General features: G+C 36.1%; 1 protein-coding gene across 1 annotated transcript; it reads left to right on the forward strand.

The window, feature by feature from the left end:
- The first annotated feature begins 581 nt into the window (after positions 1–581).
- On the forward strand, positions 582–26,376 carry LOC142346180 (melatonin receptor type 1B-A-like). Its single transcript, XM_075398690.1, has 6 exons — positions 582–804; positions 13,554–13,671; positions 15,838–16,072; positions 16,724–17,010; positions 25,450–25,620; positions 25,906–26,376. Exons 1-6 carry the CDS (start codon positions 754–756, stop codon positions 26,091–26,093), a joined length of 1,050 nt encoding a protein of 349 aa, XP_075254805.1. The 5' UTR covers positions 582–753; the 3' UTR covers positions 26,094–26,376.

Raw genomic sequence — 26,376 nt, forward strand, 5'->3', positions numbered from 1 at the left:
AGAAAAATGTGCCGGGAATTTTCCTATCAAAAACTTAGTTTTATGATTATTGCACAATTTTTCCATGACTGACGATGGGAATTTGTTTAAAGGGTTTAGCGAAAATTTATGAGGCAAATTTGTTTTCAAAAAATTCGGAGCACCTTTGCTACCCATGATCTTCATCAAAAAAATTGTAAAATTATAATTTGGAAGCTCACCCGAGGGCTCACAACCTACTTCATAAGCAGCTCTTAATTTTTGCCCAGTCCCCCGAATCGGTGAAAGCAATAAAAAGCTTTTAATGCCTAAAAAATAGAAATTGAGGTACAAGAGACACGAGAGTGAAAATTCCATAATGGCGCCTGTTTAATTGTTGTGAGTGTTCTTCAAAGCGAGAATGAGAGGGCGTAAAACATTACAAATATATAACACGTTTCTTTATCAATTAGCCCAGGAAAAACCCTTAAGCTCTGATCATTTCATTTTAGTTTCCCTTATCAATTAAAACGCCTTCTGGGTGAGGATTTTCCATTAAAAGGCGGCTAATAACTATTTCTGTTCATTTTTGTTTGTTTAAGATTCAAAACGCTTTTTGTTGTTTCGATCAGTTGTATTATATTTTGAATCATTGAACTGATATATAAGCAATAATAGCATCATTGAAATAAAGTTCAGTTGCCCAAATCTATTGTTTACTGAGTTTATGACCGCTTATTTATATCAGTAGTAAAAAATAATAAATCCTGACAAATCGCAGGCTGAATTAGAAAAATGAACGGAACCGAAATTTTCGCTGTTGAGACATATCAGCTCATTTTTATGGTAAGTTGTGATTTTGAAATATATCAAGATGCATTCGGAATAAACAACAAGCTTAACTCTCAAAAAAGCGGTAGTTTTATAATTTAAACAAAAATCCAGAAGCAAATTCATGTTGTCATTGGCCTTTTTGTCGCAAATAATTTATTTCCGATCGTGCTGTAAATATATTTTTAAAGATAAGGTTTGAATTCTCAAGATTTTGCTCGTTATTCATTTTGCCAAGTGAAACGAATTTTGATATAAATTGATGAGAATCGTACTTAAACAGAGGCAACCTCGTCGAAATTATGATATGGCTCATGACAAAAAATTTCAAAATATGTACATCAGAGTGTTTGAATAAGTATCGAGAAACAAGCCCTTGTCAAGACAATCACAAAAACTGAAACGTGATGTGGTAAAGACATAACAAGTGGTAAAAATTAACGACCGCTATTGAACAAGATTTCGCAAAAAAATATACGGTACAAAAATGAGATACAATAAAAATCTGGATCTTTTTCGCTTCTGTCCCCCAGCTTAGTGAGTGCACAGTATTGACAAACACACGTGCTATAGTTTAATTAATGATTTTCTATTTAATGTCAGGTGCCCAGTAAGTAGGATGCATAACGTATGTTAATCAACATCACATTATAAAATAAACAAATAACCTAGAAGGTCATTATTGAACAAGAATTAAGGTCTTGAACCCTCTTCATTACTCACACAGACACTGCAATTGAATTTTGGGGTTTTTATTTATTTGACTTTTATTTAGATCAAAGTAAGAGAAAGAGAAATTAGCTCGACTTGGTATCCCAAGCAGAGAAAGTTTGACAATTTTAGAATAAGTTCTAAAACATAGCAGGACAAGTCCTGACGTACAATTCAAAGAATTTTCATTGACTAAACAGAAAACTAGACCTAGAACGGACTATGAATGGTTTGGAAAAACCATTTAGAAAAAAATCCGATCCAAAAAATCGAAAAAACATTAAAAATCAAAGTGAAATTGCCGCATGTGAACAAAAAACCACTACCGATAAAGCGAATTTTTGTTCAAACACCGTATTCTCACTCTACTTTAAAATTAGAGCGAAAAAATTTCACGCCGCAAAACCACTCGCTTTTTCGCTCCACTTCCTGTTTCGGCGTGACCAAAATCTCTACTCCAATTTGACTTCAAAAATCATGAAAATGTGTGAACAGACCTTAAAAAAAAGACAGCGCCCCAATACAATTCAAATTCTTTGAATTGTAAAAAAGTCCATCTACAATTTGCTGCCGTCTAAGTTTTATTAGGTTTTAGTCAGCGCTTGCCTATTACAAATACATTCATAACTTGTGACGCACATTTTTAAAAATCCATTGGTTGAAAGCATCATTGCAAGTATTAGCGGATAAATTCTTGACGTTAAGGTCACGAACTTAATTAAACTACATTTTTCAAAGCGTGATAATATGTTCTAATTGGCAGTTAATTTCAGATAAAAATAAAATTGCCGTTGTTCTTGGACATACTGACTCGGTGACGTAACAAAATTGTGTCCTTTCTTGCAGCAATATCTTTTTTTCTACTTTTTCAGAAATTGTGGCAATTGGCAATCTAGATCTAATTTGCACTCGAGTATTTTTGTGGGAACATGAGAACATAATTAAAAAAAGCACTATTCAAAAACAAAACTTGTTTTGAATAAGATCGCTTTGCTATGTAAAAATGTTATAGTTTAAGGCTAATTAAACTCTCATTGAATCGCTGATTAAGCTCTCTTTAAATAGAAAAGGGTAATTTGAAACGTGAGCTGGGTGAACTAGATCCTGATCATGAAACAATTTCACAATCATTTATGATGGGGGTCTGATTGTAGGTAATTCCAATCTATCTGGGACCCCCCTTAATTTCGAGCCCCCTAAGTCGAGGCAGCAAATATGCAATGAGAGAATCCTCAAAGAACAACTTACTTTGCCTTCAAAGATGCAAACATGACATGCGCATTAGTTTCTGTCATCAAATGGCTACCAGAGATCTCTTCAATTTATGTTGAAATTTCAGTATTTTCGATTGATCTCTGGTCCTATATTTTGTTTTCCTAAAAAGAGTTAAAGTTGCGGCTGCCCAAGAATCTCAGCAGAACCCAATGGTCTGGTTCTCGAGTTTTAAACCGGCCTGGGTCTGCACTTATTTCGATTAATTAAGAATCTCATCGAAACAGTTAGTCGCTTGGTTGTTTTAAAGGACTTTAACTTTATTTTCTACTGAAGTTAAGAATATCCTCGGTAATAAACTAAGTTCAATCTCATGCTGAAGTTTGTAAGGCTCCTGCCAAATTCTAGTTTTGCTGCTAACTTCTTGTCAAAAAAACTAAACTAACTTAGAAGTCTGGAGATCTAAAGATCTAGCAAAACTTAAGCATAAAAAACTAAAGGTGACGAAGAATCAAATTATGGTCTATTCTGAGAACTAACTGCTATTTGTAAGAGTTTCTAATGGTTCTAAGTATGAAATGCTTTCAGTATTCCAATATTTCGCTTAACGTGAACAATCAGTTATACATCATATATATTATCATTGTTACTCGTTTATGATTGGTTAATCAAGTAAGTAACTTAAGTCAGTATTTAGACAGTCAATGACAAATTACTGCATCATTTCTTTTTGTTGACATAAGCAAAAGTGATACGTACGTAACTCTAAACAAGTTATATGTATGATATTTGACATTAAAAAAACACATAAAGGCTCACAGAAATAATAATTAAAAATATTTAACAAAAAAAAACACAATTTCAAAAAAAATGAATTTTTTGCACCATAAAAGTGCTGGAGCCACTTTCGTGGGTTTGACGCTATAACGTTCGTTAGATTCATGAATAGCTTAGAAGTTATCCTAACCTTCTGCTATATCCACGCATTGCTCAGGTTTTCCCTTACTCAAATTCGTGGGGTTGTACAATTTTTGGTCCCGACTTGTAAAAGTTTTCAGTTCGGACCTTTTTGCTTTTGAGAAAAATCCAAGTTTTAGAAATTTTGATTTTGTTTTTGTTGGTCTGACAGCCCATGCTTCTGTTCAAGAATAGCACCAACATTGCCCGTCCTGTTTTTAATATCGGAAAAAACTTCACCTCCGGTCTGTTCAATTCGCCAGGTGACATTTTGGCTCTCGCTGATCGTACAACGCCATCGTCGACTTTGAAGACCTCGATTACTCGTCCCATGTTGCTTTCACTGGCGCCAACTTCACTTCCGGTCTGTTCAATTCGCCAGGTGACATTTTGGCTCTCGCTGATCGTACAACGCCATCGTCGACTTTGAAGACCTCGATTACTCGTCCCATTTTGCTTTCACTGGCGCCAACTTCACTTCCGGTCTGTTCAATTCGCCAGGTGACATTTTGGCTCTCGCTGATCGTACAACGCCATCGTCGACATTGAAGACCTCGATTACTCGTCCCATTTTGCTTTCACTGGCGCCAACTTCACTTCCGGTCTGTTCAATTCGCCAGGTGACATTTTGGCTCTCGCTGATCGTACAACGCCATCGTCGACTTTGAAGACCTCGATTACTCGTCCCATTTTGCTTTCACGTAGTTTCACTGAATCATATACCAACCAAACAATTTGTCATTTTTTCAGTAATCGCAGATCTTCTTTTTGTCCACTAGTCCATCTTTTCCAGATCATTTTGGCATATGCTTCAGCCGTTCTACAGGAGTTTTTCAGGTTATGGTATCGCCCATTGGATGATATGAATCAAGCGCTCGCGTTATCTAGTACGAGCGTGAAATGATCAGATATGGGTGCCGTCAAATCTTCCACATTACACAATGTAGTGCTAAGTTCCTCGTCGATGAAGTTTTGGTTGTCCAAGATGGCAATCATGATTTTCATACAAATTTGAACCAGTCTGTCCCAGATTCCACCAGATTTGAACCAGTCTCTCCGGTGCTTCGGGAGGGTAAAACTCTCATAGGATCTTTTTCTGTGCTATAGACTTGTCCCATTCATTCTTCAATGCCTTCAACTCCTTTGATGCTCCAACGAATTTCCTGCCGTTGTCGTTGATGATGTTACCTGAATAGCCATGTCTTGCAATGAATCTTGTGCAAATAGAAATGATTCGGTGTCCACTGACTGTGCAACTTCGATGTGTACTGCTCTTGTTGTTAGACAAGTAAAGCGGCAACAAGATGTAATCAAGGTGCGTCGAAAAAGGTCATTTCTATGGGTTCTAAGTAGTCAATTCCGGTATGGGTGAAAGGGCAAACATGTTCACCTAGTTGTTCTCGTATTAAGTCCGTTAACGATTGGTGGATTGGGTTGGCGGTTGGAGTTCCTGTGTCTGCATTTGTTTCTGTTGCCACAGCCTATAAAGCTTGTTCAGGTTCAACTTTGTTTCCTTGACGCCACAGTTTTAGCCACTTATCTTCAACTTTTTGTAGCCAAGCTGGCCCGTTTAATCAGACGAACTACCGGAGTCCTTAATTAGACATTTTTCGGGTTTCTATGTCAGCAGGGTTTTGGACGCCTTTGACGTGTCTTCATTGATCCATAGATGAGTTCTCCAATACTTCTACTGCTCTGTTTGCAACGAATAATGAATATTTTTTATTTCTTTTGAATTGGTTGTAGGCACTTTAAGATCCTTCATGAGTTGGTCCAAAGATACAATTTTTCGATTGTTTAATCATATCTGTTGAGTATCTGTTTTCTGAGACGAGCTCCGTAAACTGCGGCATGAAGTTCTAATTGGTGCTACACAGCATTTGGAAATTACATAGGTCAACCATAATGTTGTTTTTATCTTGAAGATGTGCCACAAGGTACATTGCTTCTTCAGAGGCATCTACGAAACGACATCTCGAATTCGGCATCAGTTTTCAAAAAAAAAGTCGATTTATCGACATCTTCCTTATTTCTCTCAACTCCGAGCACCAATCAATTAATAGTTTTGAGTGATCTGCTGACAACTTTTTGTCGCATGCTTGTCCTAATGCCGCCAAAAAAAATTAAGTAGTAACTAAATCAGTATGGTGAAGGCTGAAAATATACCAAGCGTGTCAAACACTGCTGAGACAAACGATAGGACAATTCTCTGTGTTATTTTTGCAGGAACTCCTTGCTCAGTTCCAAGACAGAGAATGAGACTATCTGTGTCACCGTTCCCGTTTAGTTCAAAGATTGTAGATGTTTGTGGTTCAGCTTCGAAAGTTTTCACAACTTTCGTTGTGACTTGACTTCTTCGTCATTTCTTACCCAGTTCGTCAATTTGAATCTACATTTGATGAGGATTTCGCTTACTTTCTTGTAGATTTCAATTCCTGCTTGAAAGGTTTCTGACTGACTTAAGGCATTTGTCTATGTCAAAGTTTTGATGAACCGTTTTGACGAGAATTTCGTTTTTTACTGCATTGTCTTTCGCCTTTTTCTGCAGAGCGTAGTTTGCACGAGTTGGCGAGTTTTTTTACCCGAAAAAGTTTCGAGTGTACACGTAAACATCCAATTTTTACTCTGAGTCTTCTCGCCAGACAAATTGTATACATCGGTTGTTGCCGTTTGGGACAGCTTTTTGAAAAAACATTGCTTTTACGTCGGCTGATAAAGCTATTTGGTGTTCTCGGAAGCGGAAACTAATTCCGGTCAGACTCTGCAGCAGATCTTGTCCTGAATAGAGTTTGTCATTCAAGGTCGCGCCTTGATAGTTTGCTGCTGCGTTGCACATTCTTCTGAATTTTTCAGGTTTATGCGGGTTAATGACAAGATGATGTGGCAATTGCCATCGTAGTTTGTATTGGGTTTCATTCAGTTCTCTTTAATCAATTTTTCGAGCGTACCCAACTTTGACATGCCTGTCAATGTTTTAATGATAGCATCCTTTAGCGTTTCGTCTTTCTGCAGGCGTCAATCTAGGGACTTGAGTTGCCCCATTGCAGAATAGAAGTTCTTCGGTGACTTCACTTCGTCCTCTCGTCACAAATGTACAACTTCGTATTTTTCACCGTTGACCATTGAATCGCGTTGTTTGCACCAAATTTTTGATTACTTGTTGCTCCATTTGAATGCCCGGCGACATCGCAGGTTGAGGCGTAGGTCTCGATATCCCACCACTTACTAAACTTGTTTGCGAATTTATCATCTCCGGTTGATTTTTATGTTGTGGCAAGAGTTGCAGCTTGCTTCTCTGTTAGCCGACCACATAAGGCCCAACCCATTTTCAATTTCACTGCCCCTGGCGCAGCTTTGTCAACTTCTTGAATTCGAAAAGGATGATGGAAGTCGTAGCAATCTTGTCCAAAAACCACGTGAACGTTGTTTAGATTGTAGGTTTGAGTTGGCATGGTCCTGAGATGTGGGTAATGGTCTTTCTTTCATCTTTGCAGCTTCACAACCTGGCCACCCAATTTTGGCTTCTCGTAAACATAAAATAGTACCGTTGTTAGTTAATGGCCGAGACCTCTCTTGATCTGAAACAGCTATCGGCACTATTTCAGTCTTGACATCCTGTGAGCCAGGGATCGGTGCTACTGATAAGTACGCTTTTTGGCCATTGAAGTTTAGATAAAAAAACTGGTTTGTTTGCAAATTAGATTGAAGATCCTGAACTACACATGCTAGCCTATTTAGGATTAAGTCTCTGTCAATTCGCACCACTGGGAGTCCCCCTTGAGTAATGTTGGTTGCTACTGCCCTTGTAGGTTCTGAAACACCAGCTTTGGCTTCCCTCCTTGAGATAAAGTCGCTATGCCAAAAATCTGCTGAGTTGCTTTCCACAGTTGGCACACTGTATATCCTGTTTTTGCAGTACTTCGACACCTGAATTCGTCTCGAACAAATGAAACACAGTCGGAGCTATTGGAAATGCTCTGATCGTTCATTTATCTTCATTGATTTGAAGTTTTCACAAGTCAAAAGTGTGGTGTTGTCCACCCATGAAGTTACATCGTTGTTCTTAGGTTTGCTTGAATTTTCAGAGTTTGAAGCAAAAGTACTCGACTTCGGGTTATCGCAGCTTTGAAATTTATTTCTGTTCTCATGAATTACCGCTTCGAACCTAAGCCACACTTTGGCGACAATCAAGTTGCTTCCTCGTAGTCAACCGTCTACCATATACTAAAAAAAATTCTCCTCTACATTGCGGAGAAAGTTTTCTCGTTGCTGAACAGAGCCCTGATTTTGTTTATAGATCGAGAAAAACGGCATTACCTCTCACTGAGTATATCGCAAGTAATATCTTGATCGTGAGCGGAATCCAATTTCTTATTTTGGTGCTTATGCTTTTCCTGTGAGACTGGTCTTCAGGTATTACATCTCTGCATTATCGGTGATTATTTTTAGATAAACAGCAATATCAATAAGACCTGACCACTCTGGCTACTTTGAGGTATCTCCTAAAGTCAGCTTTAGTTTTGGCAAGCCACAGGCACCACTGCTTGATACTGATTGATAGATCAATTCGGGAGTGGTTTGGTTCGCTGTGTTCCTATTTCTACTCTCAGCAGATCTGTTTCGAGATTGGTTATGAAACTCTGACTCTTGTTTTTGTTTTGAAATGTTCGCGTTCCATGCTGTCAAAACGCCGTCCTTGTCAATGGCGGGTCCGTTACTATAATTGATCTTTGGATTCGTCGTGAGAATGCTAGGCTCTGTCAATGGTGCAGAAATTAATCCTACAACGGAGTGAAATAGCGGTTAATTTTCGGGAGTTTTCGGATAATCGCTGAAACGATTGTCGCCTATGGCTTGTTTGAGGTGCCTGACAGGTTCAACAACAGAGTCTGGAGACGGTGGCCGTCAAGTGCGGGACTGTTGAGCCACTGATTCTGATCACCCTTCTGTTCTTTCTCGATTGTGTCTTGATTTAACATTTTCTATAACATCTGCCACTAATTCAGATACACTTGTTCTTCGTCGGCCTGTGCTTTCTTTCTGGCGTGCTCAAGTTCTTCCTCTCGCCGTTGAAGACATAAATCTTGGTTTTGATGTTGTGTTTGCAACTCCATTGCTTCTCACTCCTTCTCTAATTGAATTTGTGCGTCCCTCAGCTGTTGCTCTCTTTTTTGCTGGGCCATCTCAAGTTAATTGACCGCTATTTTAAAAGCAATTGCTTCAAAATTTCTTCAAACGCAAATAATAGTTGTGGAATTAACTCCTGGAAGCCTCAGATGTCATCTCGCTCATAAGGGCAAGACTGCTAAAAATGATTGTTGCTTAAATTTCCAAAATAGATCTGAAACAGAAATCTTGAACAAAACAAAATTGTGAAAAATCAATACCCTCAACCTAATGTTGCTTGCTATTCCTAATTTTAGTAATATACTCGTCAAGCTAATCAAGTGTTCCGGCAGGCGTATAGTATTTGCTATGACTTTTGTTCAGGAGTATTTCAAAACATGTATTAGAGGGGAGTTTTCCCGCCAAACCATATTCCAGATAACATTGCATGCGCAACTTTCCATCATTGATTTCATTTCCTTGATTGACCATTATTTGGAATGAAATTAAAAAGATATTAAAATTCAAAAACAAGAGGATTCGGAAAAAGAAATCGAAGAAAAAAAGAAAGACGGACAGAAAAGCCAATAAAAAACTGTAAGAAAAGAATGGTTAGAAGCAAGAAAGGGTGAAATAAAAAAACGGCCGGCAAATTGTTTTTTTTCTGTTTCAAAAAAAATAATCTAGCCGGGAAAAACATAGCCGGCAAACCAAACATAGCCGGTTTGTTTTAGCAACAAAAACATAACGAGCAAAATTTTAAAGTTCAAATCGTTCAACTTCACGATGCCTCGACGAGCGGGACTTGACAATACTGAGTTCTTTCCTACTCCTGTTGGTAGCACAGTTCTGAGAACAAACCTCAATTGTTTCTCCCTTTGCAATTCAAGCGTCTTTTTTGTTGTGAATTACGGTCTGTTTTGGATAAATTTTGCTACCTGGCGCAGATGTTACTTGAGATGTTTAGTTACCAAAATCCTTGCACTGACGGTACTGCTTGAGGAAGTCTCGATAGTAACTCCTACTATCACTGACGAGTACAAACTCCTGGATGCAACCTTCTGGCTCTTTTATTCTGATGAATCTGTGTAAACTCCATCTAGTTTTACTACTACCTGTTCCAGTTGAATACTCAATGTCTATTTTTTGGAGTCGCTTAAGTTTTCTGTTTTCAACTTCTCCAATTTTTTTAGTTCAGTCAAAATTGAAACAGCAGCATCAACTGATTTGTTTTTTCCGAGAAATCTCAGCAAAACCCAATCATCACGCCCAGTTTCTCAAATTTTATGCCACCCTGGTTCTTCACTTAATTCGACTGACTAATAATCTTATAGAAACTACTAGTATAGTAAAACAGTTGCATTAAACGACTGTAACTTTAGCTTTGATTGAAGTCAACAATATCCTTCGTGATAAACTATGCTCTAGCGCGTGCTGAAGTTTGTAAGGCTCCAACTAAAAACTAGTATCGTTGCTAAGTTTTTTTCACAAAACTCAACTAACTTGAAACTGTAAAGACTTTAAGATCTAGCAAAACTGAGCATAAGAGACTAAACTTGACAAAGAACCAAATTATAGGTTATACTGAGAGCTAATTGTTCTTTGTAACAGTTTCTAATGGTTCTAAATACAAAAAGGTTCCACTGTTAAACGATTCGGTTGACGTAAATAATCAGTTATATATCATTTATAACATAATTGTTACTCGTTTATGATTGGTTAATCAAGTAGGTGATTTAAGTCAGTATTTAAATAATAAATGGTTAATTACTTCAGTATTTCCTTTTGGGGGGAGGGGGAGTGTAAAATTTTTTGGTCGCAACTAGTAAAGTTTTCCAGTTTTGACAGAAATTTCAAGTTTTAGAGTGCTGATTTCATTTTTGTTGGTCCGATAGCTCATGTTTTTGATCAACAGTGGCACCAACAGTTATTAATCATTTAATTGTGTTAAAAAAGTGTGGTAAGCATTGGTTTTGACAAAATTGGTTGTTATCAAGAAAACATTTTTTTTTCATTTTCAAAACCGGCAGAGCAGCTGAGGACCACTGATTGAAATAAGCAATATCAAGAAGAGCTGTATCAGTCGCAAGAAAAACATCTTTTAAAAAAATCCACATGTGTTATCAATCAACGTGTTAAAGTTCTTATACATAGTTTATCAGTAGATGATCACATTAAAAGAAAATTAAGTTCGGAAGCAAACATTGCACTTTTAAAACAGTTTCGCTAATTTTTACATTATGATTGTTTTTAACCGAATTTATATTAGGGTAGAACGGATGTCATTTTGTGGAAAGCGGTTCCTCCAAATATAGTTTTTCCGCATTGTATGATCCTTTACCTGTCTTGCACCTGCAAACAAATAGCTGTCTACTTATATACCCTAGGATTTATTGTTCCTAGCGGGTAAAAAGGAGGATTTTCCTCAAGTTGTAGCAAAGAGCTATTTAAAAGTATTTTTAAAGATAAGCGCACAATATAATCTGTTCAATAACGCTGAGATGAGTCTTTGGATACACCAAAAAGCAAAAAGGTAAACAAAAAAATTTAATTGAGAAACTTCCAAAATTTCACGAAACTTAAAAGCACTATGAAAAATTTAAACTTGCCAAGGAACCTTCGCCATAATGATGTATATGCTCTTTCAAAAAAAGTCAATTAGTTCGGGTTGAGAAGTCAGCCCCGATTCAGAACATTATTTTGCGCTGATTTCCCTGCATTTTTCAAAGACTCAGCTCAAAATCTTTAAATAATAAAACGATGAAATGCTCTGAACCTTGTACGAAATGAGCTTAAGTTTCAGTCAATTTCCTAAATAATTTTAATTGCCTTTCAACTCTTTCTTGATTTTTGAACTTCATAATTATAAAATTAAATTTTAAGAATTTCACGAATCAATGCGCTCTGGATTTAATGATGGCTGTTGTGAAACAATCAAGTCAAGCCATGAAAACTTGACTCAAGTCCTTGAACAAGTTGAAAACGGTTACCGGCAAATATGTAATCATCGAAAAACCTGTAACAAAAACCTTTACTGAATACAATCTTTCGACTAAAGAACTTGTTCCCATATATATAGAACAAATAATTAGTGACCCTCTTCGGACAGAACCTTCTTTTACCTCCCTAAATGTCGGACATGAGTCTCCCCACAGTTCTACATTCTGTGCTGGGCACAAGACAAAGGCATCACCCAACAACTGTCACAGCAAGGACGTGAGGCCCACAGACTGTGCGACGCACAAAATACAGAACATAAAACACCAAAAGACTAAAGACAAAGACCCTAAAGACAAAGACACTTTTAGAGCCCAATTTTTGGGTTACACACGTTACCCAGAAAGAAGAATTTTTGGGGGGTGTCAGACGTTACCTCTGGAGGATTTTTTTCTACTACGGTTTCAGATGTCACCGTCGCTGCTTGCCCGAGGTTTCAGCGGTCACCTCAAGAAGTCCTGTTCCCCGGTGAGAACAATATAAAAATGAGTATTTTTTACAGGTCAAAAAAGAGAAATAAAGACAAAACCTGGAATTTTTCTTTCTTTTATCAAAATTTCCGTGCTTTTTAAGACAAATTTCCTTGACGTATACTTGTTGAAAATAATTTAATGCAATGATAACTTCTTAGTGCAAGAAATTGTTCCTAGAAACGAAAATTGACGAAAAAAAACATTTTTGAAAACAGAAATTCAAAAAACGTTCTTCGAATTCTTGGCGTGTTATTCTTATAGAAGTTACTTTTAATCGTTCAATCTCACGTTTAAAATAAATGCCAGTTAGCCAGAAAAGTCAATAATTGCAAAAATTCAATCAGCTATTCAGAAACGAAAATTGACGAAAAAAAAACGTTTTTTAAAACAGACTTTCAAAAAACGTTCTTCAAATTTTTGGCCTGATATTCTTATAAAACCTACTTTTAAGAGTTCAACCTCTCATTTGAAAACTACCAGGAAAATTCCATTTTTACCGGGAAACGTTGCACTGGGTAGCCACGTTTTTATAATTTTTTTCCACGTAACGGTTTCTAGGCAACTTGGGTTACCCTCTCTTCAACGACCTCTTCAAGGCCCCTCTCTTCGACGACCTCTCCAAATAATGCTGGCCCCTTGTTCTTCTCGGAGCATGTTGTGAAACAATCAAGTCAAGCGCATGAAAACTTGACTCAAGTCCTTCAAAGTTGAAAACGGTTACCCGCAAATATGTAATCATCGAAAAACCTGTTACAAAAACCTTTACTGAATATAATCTTTTGACCCGAGAACTTGTTCCCATATATATATATATATATATATATATATATATATATATATATATACATATGCATATATATATATATATATATATATATATATATATATAGAACAATGGCTACGATACAGGAGAATGGAGTGCGAGGGTCAGTCAACGTGAGTTTTTTTTGCAAAACCTATCGGTTTTCAGCGCAATTCTTGCAAAGTTTCAGAGCATTCTGGTGCGTTGATGTGCAAAAATTTAGCGCTATAATTTCTGAAAAATCAGCTCATATGAGCACATTTCTTACGTAATTTCGAGAAAATTTCTCGACTGGTCGAGAATATTTCTTTAACTGGATGTTATAGTGAGCTTTTCTAGGGCAAAATTTTTTCTTCTAAATTTGGAGAGGGTGAAGGGCTAATAATATTACAACCGACCGATGAAATATATTTAAATTTAAATTTAAATTTTACACCATAGTGGCGCATCGTAGAGATGAGATCTTTTTTTACAGGGACACTGAAAAGCTGCTCTTTCCGTTTTAGGAAGACTGGTTGCATCCTTTGGACGAGTTAACTCTTGCGAGGTCGAAAAGACTTAGAGCTGTTATGATGACATGGCTATCCATTGCACTCACCCTCGGAATACCTGGAAACTTTATGGGTTAGCTTCTTCCTTATTCACTTTATTTTTCAAATTGATTTGAGCAGTGATCTAATGAAAAGAGGAGTATTTTTCATGGATGAATTCAAACTCGACCAAGCACTTTGTAGGGTGTTACCAAACTTTTTTGGGCATCTTTTTCAAATAACTAAAAACTACCACTAAACTTATAATTTCCAATTAGTCACCGAACTGGATAAAATTAGAAAATTTTGTTCTGCAGGAAAAACAAAATTGGTTCTATTGCAACTGTTGAAAGAAATAGGCAGGACTGGAGAAGAAACCAAAACGAAGCTCCCAAAAATTGCATAGAAAGTTTCATTAGCAGAATATATTACTGAAAATTAATTCTGATTAGAAGCAATTTCGACAGCACTTGAGTTTGACTAGAGGTCGATTCGAGCGCACATTAGTCTGTTCAGGAGTGACTTTTGAGTGCACGGTGTTCTGATCAGAGGAGGCATTTTCGAGAGCACTTTGAGCGCAAAAGGAGTTGTAATCTCAGATAGTCTGCTGAGATGTCCTTTCCGTCTGGATCGGTCTGATCAAAGCTCAATTTTGACTGGGACGCTCTGAATACAGACAATTTTGTTGTAGACTGCGACCTGAGAATTGACCAAATCCCAATTGAGCGAAATATATTGGCAAAATATTCATATAGTAATGGCATTGAATTTTTTAAGATTGCATCTCGTGATAGATATTCAAAACAAACTTTTGCTGAAATTTCTTTAAATGACATTGCTAGAAGGTTGAGAGAGAACAACCTAATATAAACTGTGCATAAGATAAACTTGACAAGAAGTTTTAATAGTTCAACGTACAGTTTGCTTGAGAAAATAAGCCATGAGGGACAAGAAGAAAACGTGAAAACTGGTTGTAAGAGATGCCCAAGTTCGAAAGCTAAAGACCAGTTGATGTAAATGGGTAGCACACTAGTCTTGCAAGTAAGAGATGCTGGATCGAATTCAGTACTGGTCCATTTTCACAGTATTTGCGCCTGAATTGACCCCCTAACAGACACAAGTAGCTTTTGTTCCATAGCATAAGTTTAATCTACCCGCCCTCTGATTGGCATAATTCGGTGCAAAGTATGCTGACAAAACATTTAAATCGCTATACTTTTGCACTCTCTTCATAATTTTGCGAAGAGCATCAGCACATTTTCATAAAATCAGCACTTAACCAGAAGTGAATATCACATATTTAAGCACATTTTTGAAACAGTTTTACACATCTTCTAAAAAATATACCTTTTCCAGGACAATCTTTTGATAAAAATCAGTTCTTAGGTAATTTTGTAAACGAGTACGTTCAGCGCAATTCTCACATCAGTTCAGCACAGTTTTAAAAAAATCTCACCACTATTTCAGCACACCTCTGTAACACCTTTGAGAAATTGGAAAAATGGAAAAACCGGCACATCGAGCGCAATTTTTTGATAAAATTGAAAACCATAACTTTTTTGCAGTATTTTTTTTAATCTTTTTCAAAACTCCTGAGCAACACAAACATTTAGCGCATTCAACAGACAAAGGACACAATTTTTGTACCAAATTTTTACTAATAAAAACCAATATAAGCACATTTTTCAACAAAATTAGACCAAAAAAATCAGTGAAATGAAAGAAATTAGCGTTTTTTGGTATCGACAATACACCCCAAATGTTATCATCCCTTCGGTCAATTGATAGCAGTACGTTCAACTATTTTTCAGCTGAGCGAAAATTTCTTTGAACCGCAACATTTTTTTACCGATCACGTGTTTTTTATTTTTCGAGAAACCGGAAACATCTGGCTGCGTCAAATAAATGAAAAATGGACTTAAAGCCTGATAATTGTTTTAAGGAAAGTGTGGAAACTATCTGACAAATGTCTAACAATCCGAATGTTAAAAAATTCTGCACGGAAAGCGTGTACACTATTCAAGATAAGCAGTGAAAGCGTGGAAATTTAGCATGTAAAAATATATAAAATGAAAAAAAAAATTATCAAACAAGTGCTCAAATTTTACAACGAATGTGCCTAATAGTACTGAAATTAAGTAAAATCTTAGATATTTTTCCGCTGAAAAAATTCTCAGCGGCAGTCACCGCATTTCCTACATGATTTTCAGAAAAAAACCTTTGATCAAGCAGTTTTTCAAAATTATTAACCTGATTGCAGTGATTGGATCTATCATCTTTGTGAAACCACTGAAGCAACTACACCATGCTTTCCTCATACTATTGGCAACTTGTGACTTGGGTGTGATGGCCATGCAATGCTTCCAGCTTCTGGGCACAATTTTTGGCGACACTTTCCTACCCCAGCATCCAGTTCTCTGCGAGTTGTCTGGCATGGTCTGCATGACAAGCTGTTTCGGAAGTCTCTGGACTATGATGTTTATTGCAATAAACAGGTGAGGATTTATTCCCCACTGGTGAATAATATTTTTCCAAAAAAAAGCTGATTAATAGAGACCATAAGACCATTTATGGTTTCTTGGATACCAGAGCAAGATCATACACGAAATCAATGCGCTTCGTCTATGGAACCATAAATGGTCTTGGATATGGTTTCCAAGAAGAGCCAACCCGGGATATCATAATTAAGTTAATCTGGGTAGCAGGATAAAAAAATCAAGCTTAGTCATGCGATAAATTTTTTCGTGGTATTTTTTTAGTCAGATGTTCACATACTTTGTTTTCTTTTCAACCAGTTGAAATATCAGTAGCACCGTTGAAAACTGAAAAAAATCGTTCGATTAAGTTTTAAATTTCTTATTTTTTGCATTTTATAGGGTACTTCAGCTCTGGTGATTAGACTTTCTCGCTTTGGTTGCAATCATAGTTTATTAAACGACCCATGACGCAAGAGCAGCGCTATAACGGAACATTAGATTGGTAAAAATATGGATGTTGTATTTTCTCACAAAAAAATTCTGGGTCATGCAACTACCCAGGTCGAGTTCCCAGACAGAAGAAAAACCTCTGATCACTGTATCATGATCAGTTTTCACATTAACATTTTGCACATCTTTTATACACTACAATTATTATGTACTGTTTAGGTACTTATTCGTCTGCAAGAATGACGTGTACCGGAAGGTATTCACGAAGCACGGCACAATTTTATCGATAATTCTGATAGTTTTCTGCGTGTTTACTCTTGACTTGCCCAACTGGAAGATGTTCGGGGAAGCGGGCCACGCTTTCTTCGATCTCTACTTGCACTGTGCGTTCGACCTCAGCCGTGCGTGGTGGTTCAACACCATTTTCTACTCTGGTCTTGCAGTTGGTTGTCCAGTATTGGTGGTGTTGGTGTGCTACTCACATATATGGAGAACTGCGTCTAAAAGTTAGTAAACAGGATTGAATTTGTGATAGCAAGAGACAATGTTTAGAATAAGCTACAACTAACCAAAAAAGTTAAAACTGGACAAAATCATTTTTGACTACATCCTAGATGAGACAACATAAGATAAAAATCTTCTTCTTATGTTGCATCTTCTTCACGCAATCAATTGTTCAATTTCCGATCAATCCAAGTGGGCAACGACTTCCTTAACTAGTGAACATGGTCATCAAAAGGCCAAAGCACAAGATTTGTGGCTCCAACTCTTTATCGTGCTTCACTGACAGCATCAAAAAGGAAAAAAATGGCGTTATATCTATTCCAGTAGGCGAAGTTATCTGGCGTTTCGTTGCCGAAGTGAAGAAGCAGCTTCCGAGGCCGTAGACTTGTTTGGAGCAAAGCAGCTGGTAATTGCTGTCAAGTGAGGAGCCAAGAGCACAGTGCATGCCGCAAACCTAACTTTCAAAAAAAGAAAAAAAAACAAAATATGTGATATAACCCAAATTGATTTCACAAACACCTTTACTTCAGTGCAGCTTAGTATTATCCTCGCTTCATCAAAAAGTTTGAAGCCAAATATTTTTCCTTTACCTCGTTTTGATACTAATGGCATAGTAATTTGTTCTTCTTTAACTTAACGCTTGACAGAGTGAAACAGGGAGATCCATTGGGTCCGTTTTTGTTTCTTCTGCAATCTGGTCTCTTATTACTAAAATTGAAAAATATTTACCAAACCTTTCGCAAAACTGCTGGCATCTTTATGACGGAGTTTTTGCAGGAATTGAGGACGATCTGTGTAAAATGTTAGAAATTCTCAAGTATCAGGAGCAAATTGCGGTTTGAAACTTTGGAAGGATAAGTGCGAGCTATGGTCTGTTGAAAACCTGAACGCTATTAAAAATTTGATTGAGAAGAACTTCTCAGGTGAAATTAAAATTTTGAGAGTTGCCATAGATTTGGATGCTTTTGTATCCTATTGCTTTTTAAAATGCGTTAAAAACACAAAGGAACTTCTGGAAACCGTAACGTATGTGAACGATCCTCAATTTGCTTTTAGAATACTTCGTTATTGACTTGGTGCCCCTTGTTTCTGATCTTTGCGATGCAATTCTCTCTCAGACGAATGAAAAAAAAAAGAAAACTCAGCAATCATTCGATTCGTTTCAGCACGCAACGTTGAGAGTATTTTGAGAGATTTTTTTTCAGATACCTAATGAGACCGAGCATGCCTTCCAATTACAAAACCGGTGTGGATTAAAATGATCGGCTGATCAAGTTCAAGCTGAACAGTCCTATGTTTTTGTAGAAAAACCAACAGGCTATATTCCAACTGCAAACATCTCATATCTCATTTGTTAAATCAATTGAAGAAAAAAGTGAAAACTTGAGCACGCATCTCTTTAAATAACTGGAAATAGTTGATAATTCACTCTATGACACGTTGTTAAGAAAACAACACTCCACTGGATAAAAAGCCCCTTTTCTGTCTCTTTGTCTATCCCAATCAAGGGCGTGGTTGTCGGCTGCTCGCATTGCAGCTTTGGGGCTAAACTTACCTCCGAAAGAGTTGCGTGTTGCTGTAAAATATCGACTGGGTTTTATCAATTTGTACATAAACATGAGAAAATGTCCATTATTTAAATCTATCTCCCTGTAGTGAAAAGTTATACATTGTTATGTCGTGGTTGAGATGATTTGGCAGCTCGCCATAACCGTATACAAAGGACAATTATATCGGTTTTCTCGGAGCCTGTTAGTCTTCCATCTGTGGGCAGAAGAGTTTAGTTCCCGACAACAAATCTATACCGGGTGACATAATCTCACTATTTTGGAATGTGGGTCAGGGAGCAGCCTTGGTTGTTACCATAACTTCTTCGTTCCAACGGAGCCGTATCGCAAATGCCCTGGAGAAGAGTGATTTTGCTCTGTCATTAGCTGATAGAAAGTAAGAAAGAAAGAAAGACAGCTCGAGACAGAAAGTCCAAATTACACCCCCCGAAGTGTACAGAAATTTGAATTCAATTTATTCCTTTGGCATTTGATTTGCTTTGTGGTTTTCAGAAACAGTTCGTTCCAAGACCTTCCAACGTATCGCTATTTTGATTGATAGCAGAAGTTAGCAGCCTGTGTGGTTAACGGTTGTTTTTAGTAGCTTATCTCAGTCAGTCTTTGTTACAGCAGTCAGACCGTCCCCAATGATAATGATTTCAAGGGTCGCGAGATCATAGCCAGGCATGAAACGCGATCTAATCTTTGAATCCTTGTCTTATTCTTTTGGAGGGAGTCATCTTCAAAAAGTTTGAGACGCAATAAGCGTAGACAAGCAAAATTTATAGGTTTTTGACGCCTCACCCAATAAGAGGAGAGCTCAAAATTTTATGACTCGTTGTAGTGATTGCAAAATCAGTGGCAAAAAAATTTTGTGATCGAGAACAGGAGAAATAGGTCAAAAGACTATTCAAGCAAGGTAGCAGGAGTGATTCCAATGACAATTGGAACAAAATTGATATTTAAAACAATTAACGGTCGTGAATTAATATTTTACCAGTCATATTCATCTCTTTCTTTTAGAAAATTTCTTGAAGCATGCTTAGTTACAATCCATTAGTAACGTGGATTTTACAAACCAAGACTTAATAGGAGTATTACGAACATCAGTCGTTGATTTATTTGCGCTGAAAAACTAAGAGAAAACTCTTTCCGAAAAGATAAATTTTGTGGACAAAGCACATTTCAAGCAGACTTCTTTTTCTTTTTTATGCCTTCCTTTAATACTGCAATAAAAAAGATTCATTTTTATAATAAACGCTTCAGTGAATTTTATTACGAAGACTAACAGGTTTTCTGAAGCGAGCTGTGAACAATTGTGAGGTATAATTTCCTGTGATATTAAAAATCAATCAATTTTTTACCACTCTTTCGCTACAAAAATACTGTAGTTGGGTTCTGGCCCAAATGCTTTACAAAACAACATATTTCTTTGGCATTAATTCTTTGCAGAAGTTGTAGGTAAATACAAAGAAGATTTGTAGGGTTTTTGTAGGGTTCTTTTGCAAAAATTTAATTGAAAATAACATTGCAGATAAATTTCAGGTATGCGATTAATTTTCTTTAATAGAAAATATCATACATTCTCTCTAGTTAGGAAATTGTCATTCGAATGATTCTTTTGTGTAGAATGTATTTTGCCTTCACTCTCATCACAGACAATGATTCAAAATGTTTTGATTTGCTTCTGTGAGAATTATGGAAGCCCAAAACAAGGTTCCAGAAGTGACGTTGTCAGGAGACTATAAGGCATTAAAAGCTCAATTTTCCGCCAACTAATTTAATTATAAGATAAATACCAGATTCTTATGCAACAATATAGCCAGCAGATTTCCGGAAACTAGCCGCGATAGAAGCTTGTGGCCTACCAGGAAATGAAAAAACTAAAGAAATAAGATTGATAGATCGACCACCAGCTTCTTAATAGACCGCTATACTTTTTGTGTTAGATTCGGACTTTCAATCTTATGAAACACCTTTGCTCTACAAGGAAAAAGTCCTAATGGAGCTTTTTTAAAATTAATATTCGATATTAAAATTCAAGACTCAGGAATTAGGGCATATAAGTTTGGCACTACTTGGATGCACACTATTGATCTATAACTGGTAAATGTTCATAAGTTTCATAAGTGAGTTCACAGTCATTTTTAGCAAGGTAAGTCACGCAATTGACCTAAAAGCAGAAATGACGTCACGAACACAAATTTTAACTGCAAAGCAGTAGAAATCGCTGAAGTCATTGAAAACGTCAATTCCGAGAAGTCAGGGTAAGATGAAAATAAAATCAGTTAGACGAAGTAAAAAACATAGCAGGACAAGTCCTGAAATACAATTCGAAGAAATGAATAAAAATTTTAGAAGAATTCTATGTTACCAGCAACTCAATTGAACAATGGCAGCCAAACACAAACAAAATGATCAAAAAGTTGAGAAGTTAAAACAATGAAACCAACTAAACAAAAATATACTCATTGCCAAAAACTCTTGAAGCTTTTACCCCGAAGGCAAAATTTTATCCCTTTTATCTATTTCAAAAATATGTACAAAACCACTTTTTGATTTTGAATCAGTTCAGGATTATGTCTGCAAGACCTTAAAAAATCACTTGCCCTTCAAGATCGATTAACTCCGATAATGACAGAAAAATTTCTGAAAAGCAATTGCAAATTTTAACGAATTGTCGCTGCAAATTGTGATATTATATCTTCCAGGTCATGTCTGTGTCTCTAGAGGCTATCCAGTAACCCTATTCCAAGCCCTACAAAATTCAATGGCTCAAAGATCGATTTGCAAAAATTTTCGGAGAAATCAAACTTCAAAAAATTGAAATTCCTATTCCTTCCATATAAATGTTGAAAAACATTCCCTTGCCCCCTAAAAAATATGTGATAATATACTATCAAACCCTGGAGGAGGTCGTAGGCAGAAATACTCAAAAAAACTTTCTAAAATTTAAATCGCTAAATTGTTGAAAATAATTCCATTGACACTAATAACCATGCAGCAACTTTTTATCAGACCGTGGAATAGTTTTTTGGCGCTTTAGAATTGACAAAAATCAAAAATTGACAAAAACATTTTAGGAAGACTTAAAAAAATAGCAGAAAAAACAAAAACGCTAAATTCGAGACATTAAAATGTTCACAATCATTCCATTACATCTAGAATATCAGAAGAACTGCACAGTGCCCTAATATTAAACCTTAAACGAGATTCCCTGACTTTTGAGGCTGGAAAAACTCAAAAAAGGTAAAAAAAACATGGAAAAATTGCAAAAATTAGTATCGTTTTGCGTGTTTGTGGTTGGAGTACCAAAACATATAGCCCATAAAATGATCATAACAAGTATTTTTCTTTCGCAAAAGACCTTGATCATTTTTAAAAATTTTCAAACTCAAACTAATAAAAACAAAAAACTCAAAAAAAAGGAAAAATTGCAACATTTTGGGCCCAAAAACACCTAAAAAATTGACGTTTTAACCTTAAATTAAGGCCATTCCAGCAACTGCACTACTCGAAGCACTTCAATAACTACTAAAACCCACTTTGGGCCTATAATGAAACTTAATGCCCGCTGGGCGCTTTACCTGTTTATCCCGTTTTGAAAGATCAAAGTCATTGAGAAATGTGTTAACAGATCTCTAAAAAAAGACAGCTCCCAATACAATTGAATTCTTATTGAATTGTAAAAAACATAGCAGGACAAGTCCTGACGTACAATTCAAACAAACAAACAATTAACTAAACAAAAGACTAGAACTAAAACGGACTATGAGTGAATTGGGAAAACTTTTAATAACAAAAATTAGGTTAAAAAATAAATTAAAAAAACAGAAATTCAAAATACCGCATGTGAACAAAAACCACTTGCGAGAAAGGGAAATTTGGTTCAAAGAAATCACCTAGGCCTAGAATGAACTATGAATGGATTGGGAAAAACATTAAGAAACACATCCGATCCAAAAAATTGAAAAATCAGTAAAAATCAAAGTGAAATTGCCGCATGTGAACAAAAAATCACTAGCGAGAAAGCAAATTTTTGTTCGAACACCGATTTCTCACTCTATTTTAAAAATAGAGCGAAAAATTTCACGCCGCAAAACCGCTCGCATTTTGCTCCACTTCCTGTTTTGACGTGACCAAAATCATTACTCCAATATAACTTCAAAAATCATGAAAATTTGTGAACAGATCTTAAAAAAGACAGCGCCCCAAAACAATTCAAATTGTAAAAAAAAATTAGGAGCGCAATAATAGCCGCCTGGAAGCGCTGACGCGGCTATTAATAGAGCCCTATCTGTCATAGCCCTATCTGTCATTTCCCGCTATCTGTCATAGCTACTCTGTTAACTTTGATTGAAACAAGTTCTTTTGGCATATTGTCCAATCGCCTGCTTTAACCTGTCATACAGATGTTTGTACCATCAGCACTGAGAATAGAGTAGTAATTATAAACAGTCAGTAGCATTTATATAAAGAGTAAGCAACAGTGGTCCCAGCACACAACCTTGAGGAAATCCGGTAAGTGGTTCAAAGATTGAAGATTTTTTGTCATCAAAAAATACGGATTGTTACTATGTGCATCGGCCAACGTTTTAAGAATTAGGAAAATAATCATGTACTTCCATAGTCTTCGATGTTTTTCTAAAACAGGGTATGGATTACAATGTGAACAACTTTCTGAACAGAATTTTTTGTTAAATTATTTTGTTTAATTATTTTATTCAAAAAGTCAGGTACATTGCGATTACTTCCTAAACCTTTCTCTCTTTTGATACTCTCTGAATACTTCTAAATACTCTCTTTCATTTGAAATTTTCTTTTCAAAAACAGAGTTTTGCAGCCTTGAAAGAACTAAAAAATTTTTTATTTTTCCAAAACTCGTCATTAAGGAAATCCTTCCGTACTTAAGCAGTTTTGCAGTTTTAAGTAGTTTAAAACACTTCCTGAAACGTTCTGTCTTTGAGTGCTCTCTAAATACTTCAAAATACTCTCGTTCCTTTGAAGTTTTTTTTTTTCAAAAACAAAATTTTGCAGCCTTGAACACGTTAAAATTTATAATTTTTCCCAAAATCGTTATTAATCGTTATTAAAGAAACCGTTCTGTGCTTAAGTAGTTTTTCAGACTTAAGTATTTTAAAATACTTGCTAAAGCTCTCTTTCTTTAATTACCCTCTAAATATTTGTAAATACTCTTTCAATTGAAATTTTCTTTTCAAAAACAAAATTTTGCAGCCTTGAATACACCAAATTTTAGAGCTTTTCACAAAGTCCTCATTAAGGAAATCTTTCTCTACGTAAGTAGTTTTGCAGACTTGAACCCACTAAGCTCCATAATTTTCCCCAAAGTCGTCATTAGTGAAATCCTTTTGCACTTAAATAGATAATCCACGCTACCGCCTTTAAGCGGAGACTAAGGATTTTGATACAATCTAGAATTTTTTGTCGATTTGCAACAAAGTCCTACAATAAGGGCATCAAATCACTAAATAACTCTTTCTATAAGAACAGGGCTTAAAAGGTTCAACAATTTTCTGGGAACAAAAACTTGTTCTGGGAACAAAAACTTGTTCTGGGAACAAAAACTTGTTCTGGGAACAAAAACTTGTTACCTATTTCCTCTTCAGAGTGGAAAATCATCGATTGTTTTTGATTAGGAGGGTCCATTTTTTCTCTTGAACTTCAATGTTTGTTATTTCATGAAATTTAAACTGAAGATACTATTTGAGAATGCGAAAAATTCAAAAGGATTCATCCAAAAACTAGTCTTACAGATTATTTTCAATTATTTATGATTGAATTCCCACGTTCAACGTTTTCAAAAGTTTGAATGTTCCCTCGTGTCTCCTTTTTTAATAAAACAATTGGTAGTAAAAGCACTTTTTGAAATTTTTACCTACAATTGACTCCATTGCGCACAAAGTACTTTTCGTTGTCAAAAGGTATAATTGTTGTCATCCAATTTTGTGGGCTTCCACTTTTTTATTTTAAATTGCCAAGTTTTTTTGACACATGACTTTGTTTATGTCCTTGTTCCTTGCATTTTTATAGAGAAATATTTTTCCAAGGTATTCCGAAACGTCCCATAAGTAATTCAAGTAAGTGGTTGACGCTCAATTGAGTAAACAGTGTTCCATGTTTTTCTAACAATTAATGGAGTTTACATTAAAACTCAAATTCTGCTGACACGTTGATAAAGTTGGCCAAGACTTCTCTTCATTAGCCTACGGGTGAAAATTCTTGAAGTTATTGTGTTTTTATTTTGAAAAAAAAATTATCTTGATAAGATGAACTTGCGTTACAATCTTTTTTGGTGTCCGGGTCCTATCAGTGAATTGTAGGTCAACATCCGTATAGAGCTTTTCAAATCACTCTTGATGAGTTTGTTAGCTTTTTCTAAATCAATGTTCAGGTCATTAGTCGAAATATGATTAATTTAGAAATACACAAACTTTACAATGGCTCCTGTCACTTCAGTGTTTTTTTTTCTTTTTTTCAAACTTCAACAAGATAAGAAAAGCCCTGCCATTTCCCGAGCTAATTTCCGCCTTAAAAACTTGCCGCACGATTGAATAAAGGATAATAATAGGTCCATATTCTGCAGTGAAAGGAGATTGTTCAGAATACTTGAGTCATACCAAAGATCTTTTCTCTTCAGAATTTCAAAGCAATAATTTAATTTTTTAACTATACGAGCGTTGCAGATAGTGTTTTGACAATCTCGTTTTCATGGAGCTCTTTTGTTAATAGTAAAATGGAATCAAGTATCTAACTAACAACCTAGCAAAATCAAATAGAGAATCTATCTGCAAGTAACAACTTCGAGTGAAACAACAAATGCTTTCGAGCAAAGACAAGACGAGGAGCAATCTTTTGAAATATTAAACTTTTCAGCCAGTGCAGTTAAATCTGGAGTAAGTGGAGGAAGAAGACACAGGGAACAAAAACAACTACTAGTGTCACTCATTACGATTTTTGTCACTTTCGTCATCACTTGGGGACCATACGGCATTCTTCTATTTTTCTACGGGATCAAATATCAGTTCAGAGATGTAGTCGCTATAGGTTAGTGTCTCTGATGTTGGGTGGAATAGACACGTGTAAAGAAGAGATTTCTCAACCGTATCTGCGAACCCAGTTTGCCCACCTTGCACAACACTTGGAAATGTAAAATTTTGGGATCAAAAATCAACGCAACCATTTTTAAAAAACTGAAAATCAAACCAGTTAACCACTGGGTACAAAGTTTACGAATCATTATTTTTTTAAGTCATAGTTTCATAAAGCGGGTCTCTGTTTAGCCGTTCCATTAGCTTTTTTTTGATAATATGAATAATTAAAATATTTTAGAAGTGGGGCTTATCATGGATCTATGGGCACACTCTAACTCAGCTATCAATTTCCTAATCTACGGGATAACCCACAGCGGATTCAGACGTGCGTACAAATCTCTGTTCGCTAAACTGCTGCCGTGCATCTGCAAAATAGACCCTGTAAACAACCACGCATTCAGCCAGTCTAAAACTAATGCCAACTAATAAAGTATCAAATAATTTGAATGTCTTTTGTACTCTTAACACTTCTCCTTTTATCCTTTTTTGTACAGCTTTCCCATAAGCATGAGTTTTGCATTTTTAATTTAATGACTGTAATTTCCACGGAAGGCGAGCAATAAATGACCACACACACAAATTTTTTAACCAAATGAGCTGCTGGATAATTTCTCGCAGATTTCTCGGGAAAAATAGACTTTCTCCAATAGCCGATAGAGTTGGTCAGGAGTTATTCAACGAAGCTTAGCTAACAAGAACCACGCCTACA

This window comes from Convolutriloba macropyga, chromosome 9, assembly GCF_964194025.1.
Source record: "Convolutriloba macropyga chromosome 9, txConMacr16.3, whole genome shotgun sequence".
In the NCBI taxonomy this organism is placed as follows: domain Eukaryota; kingdom Metazoa; phylum Xenacoelomorpha; order Acoela; family Convolutidae; genus Convolutriloba; species Convolutriloba macropyga.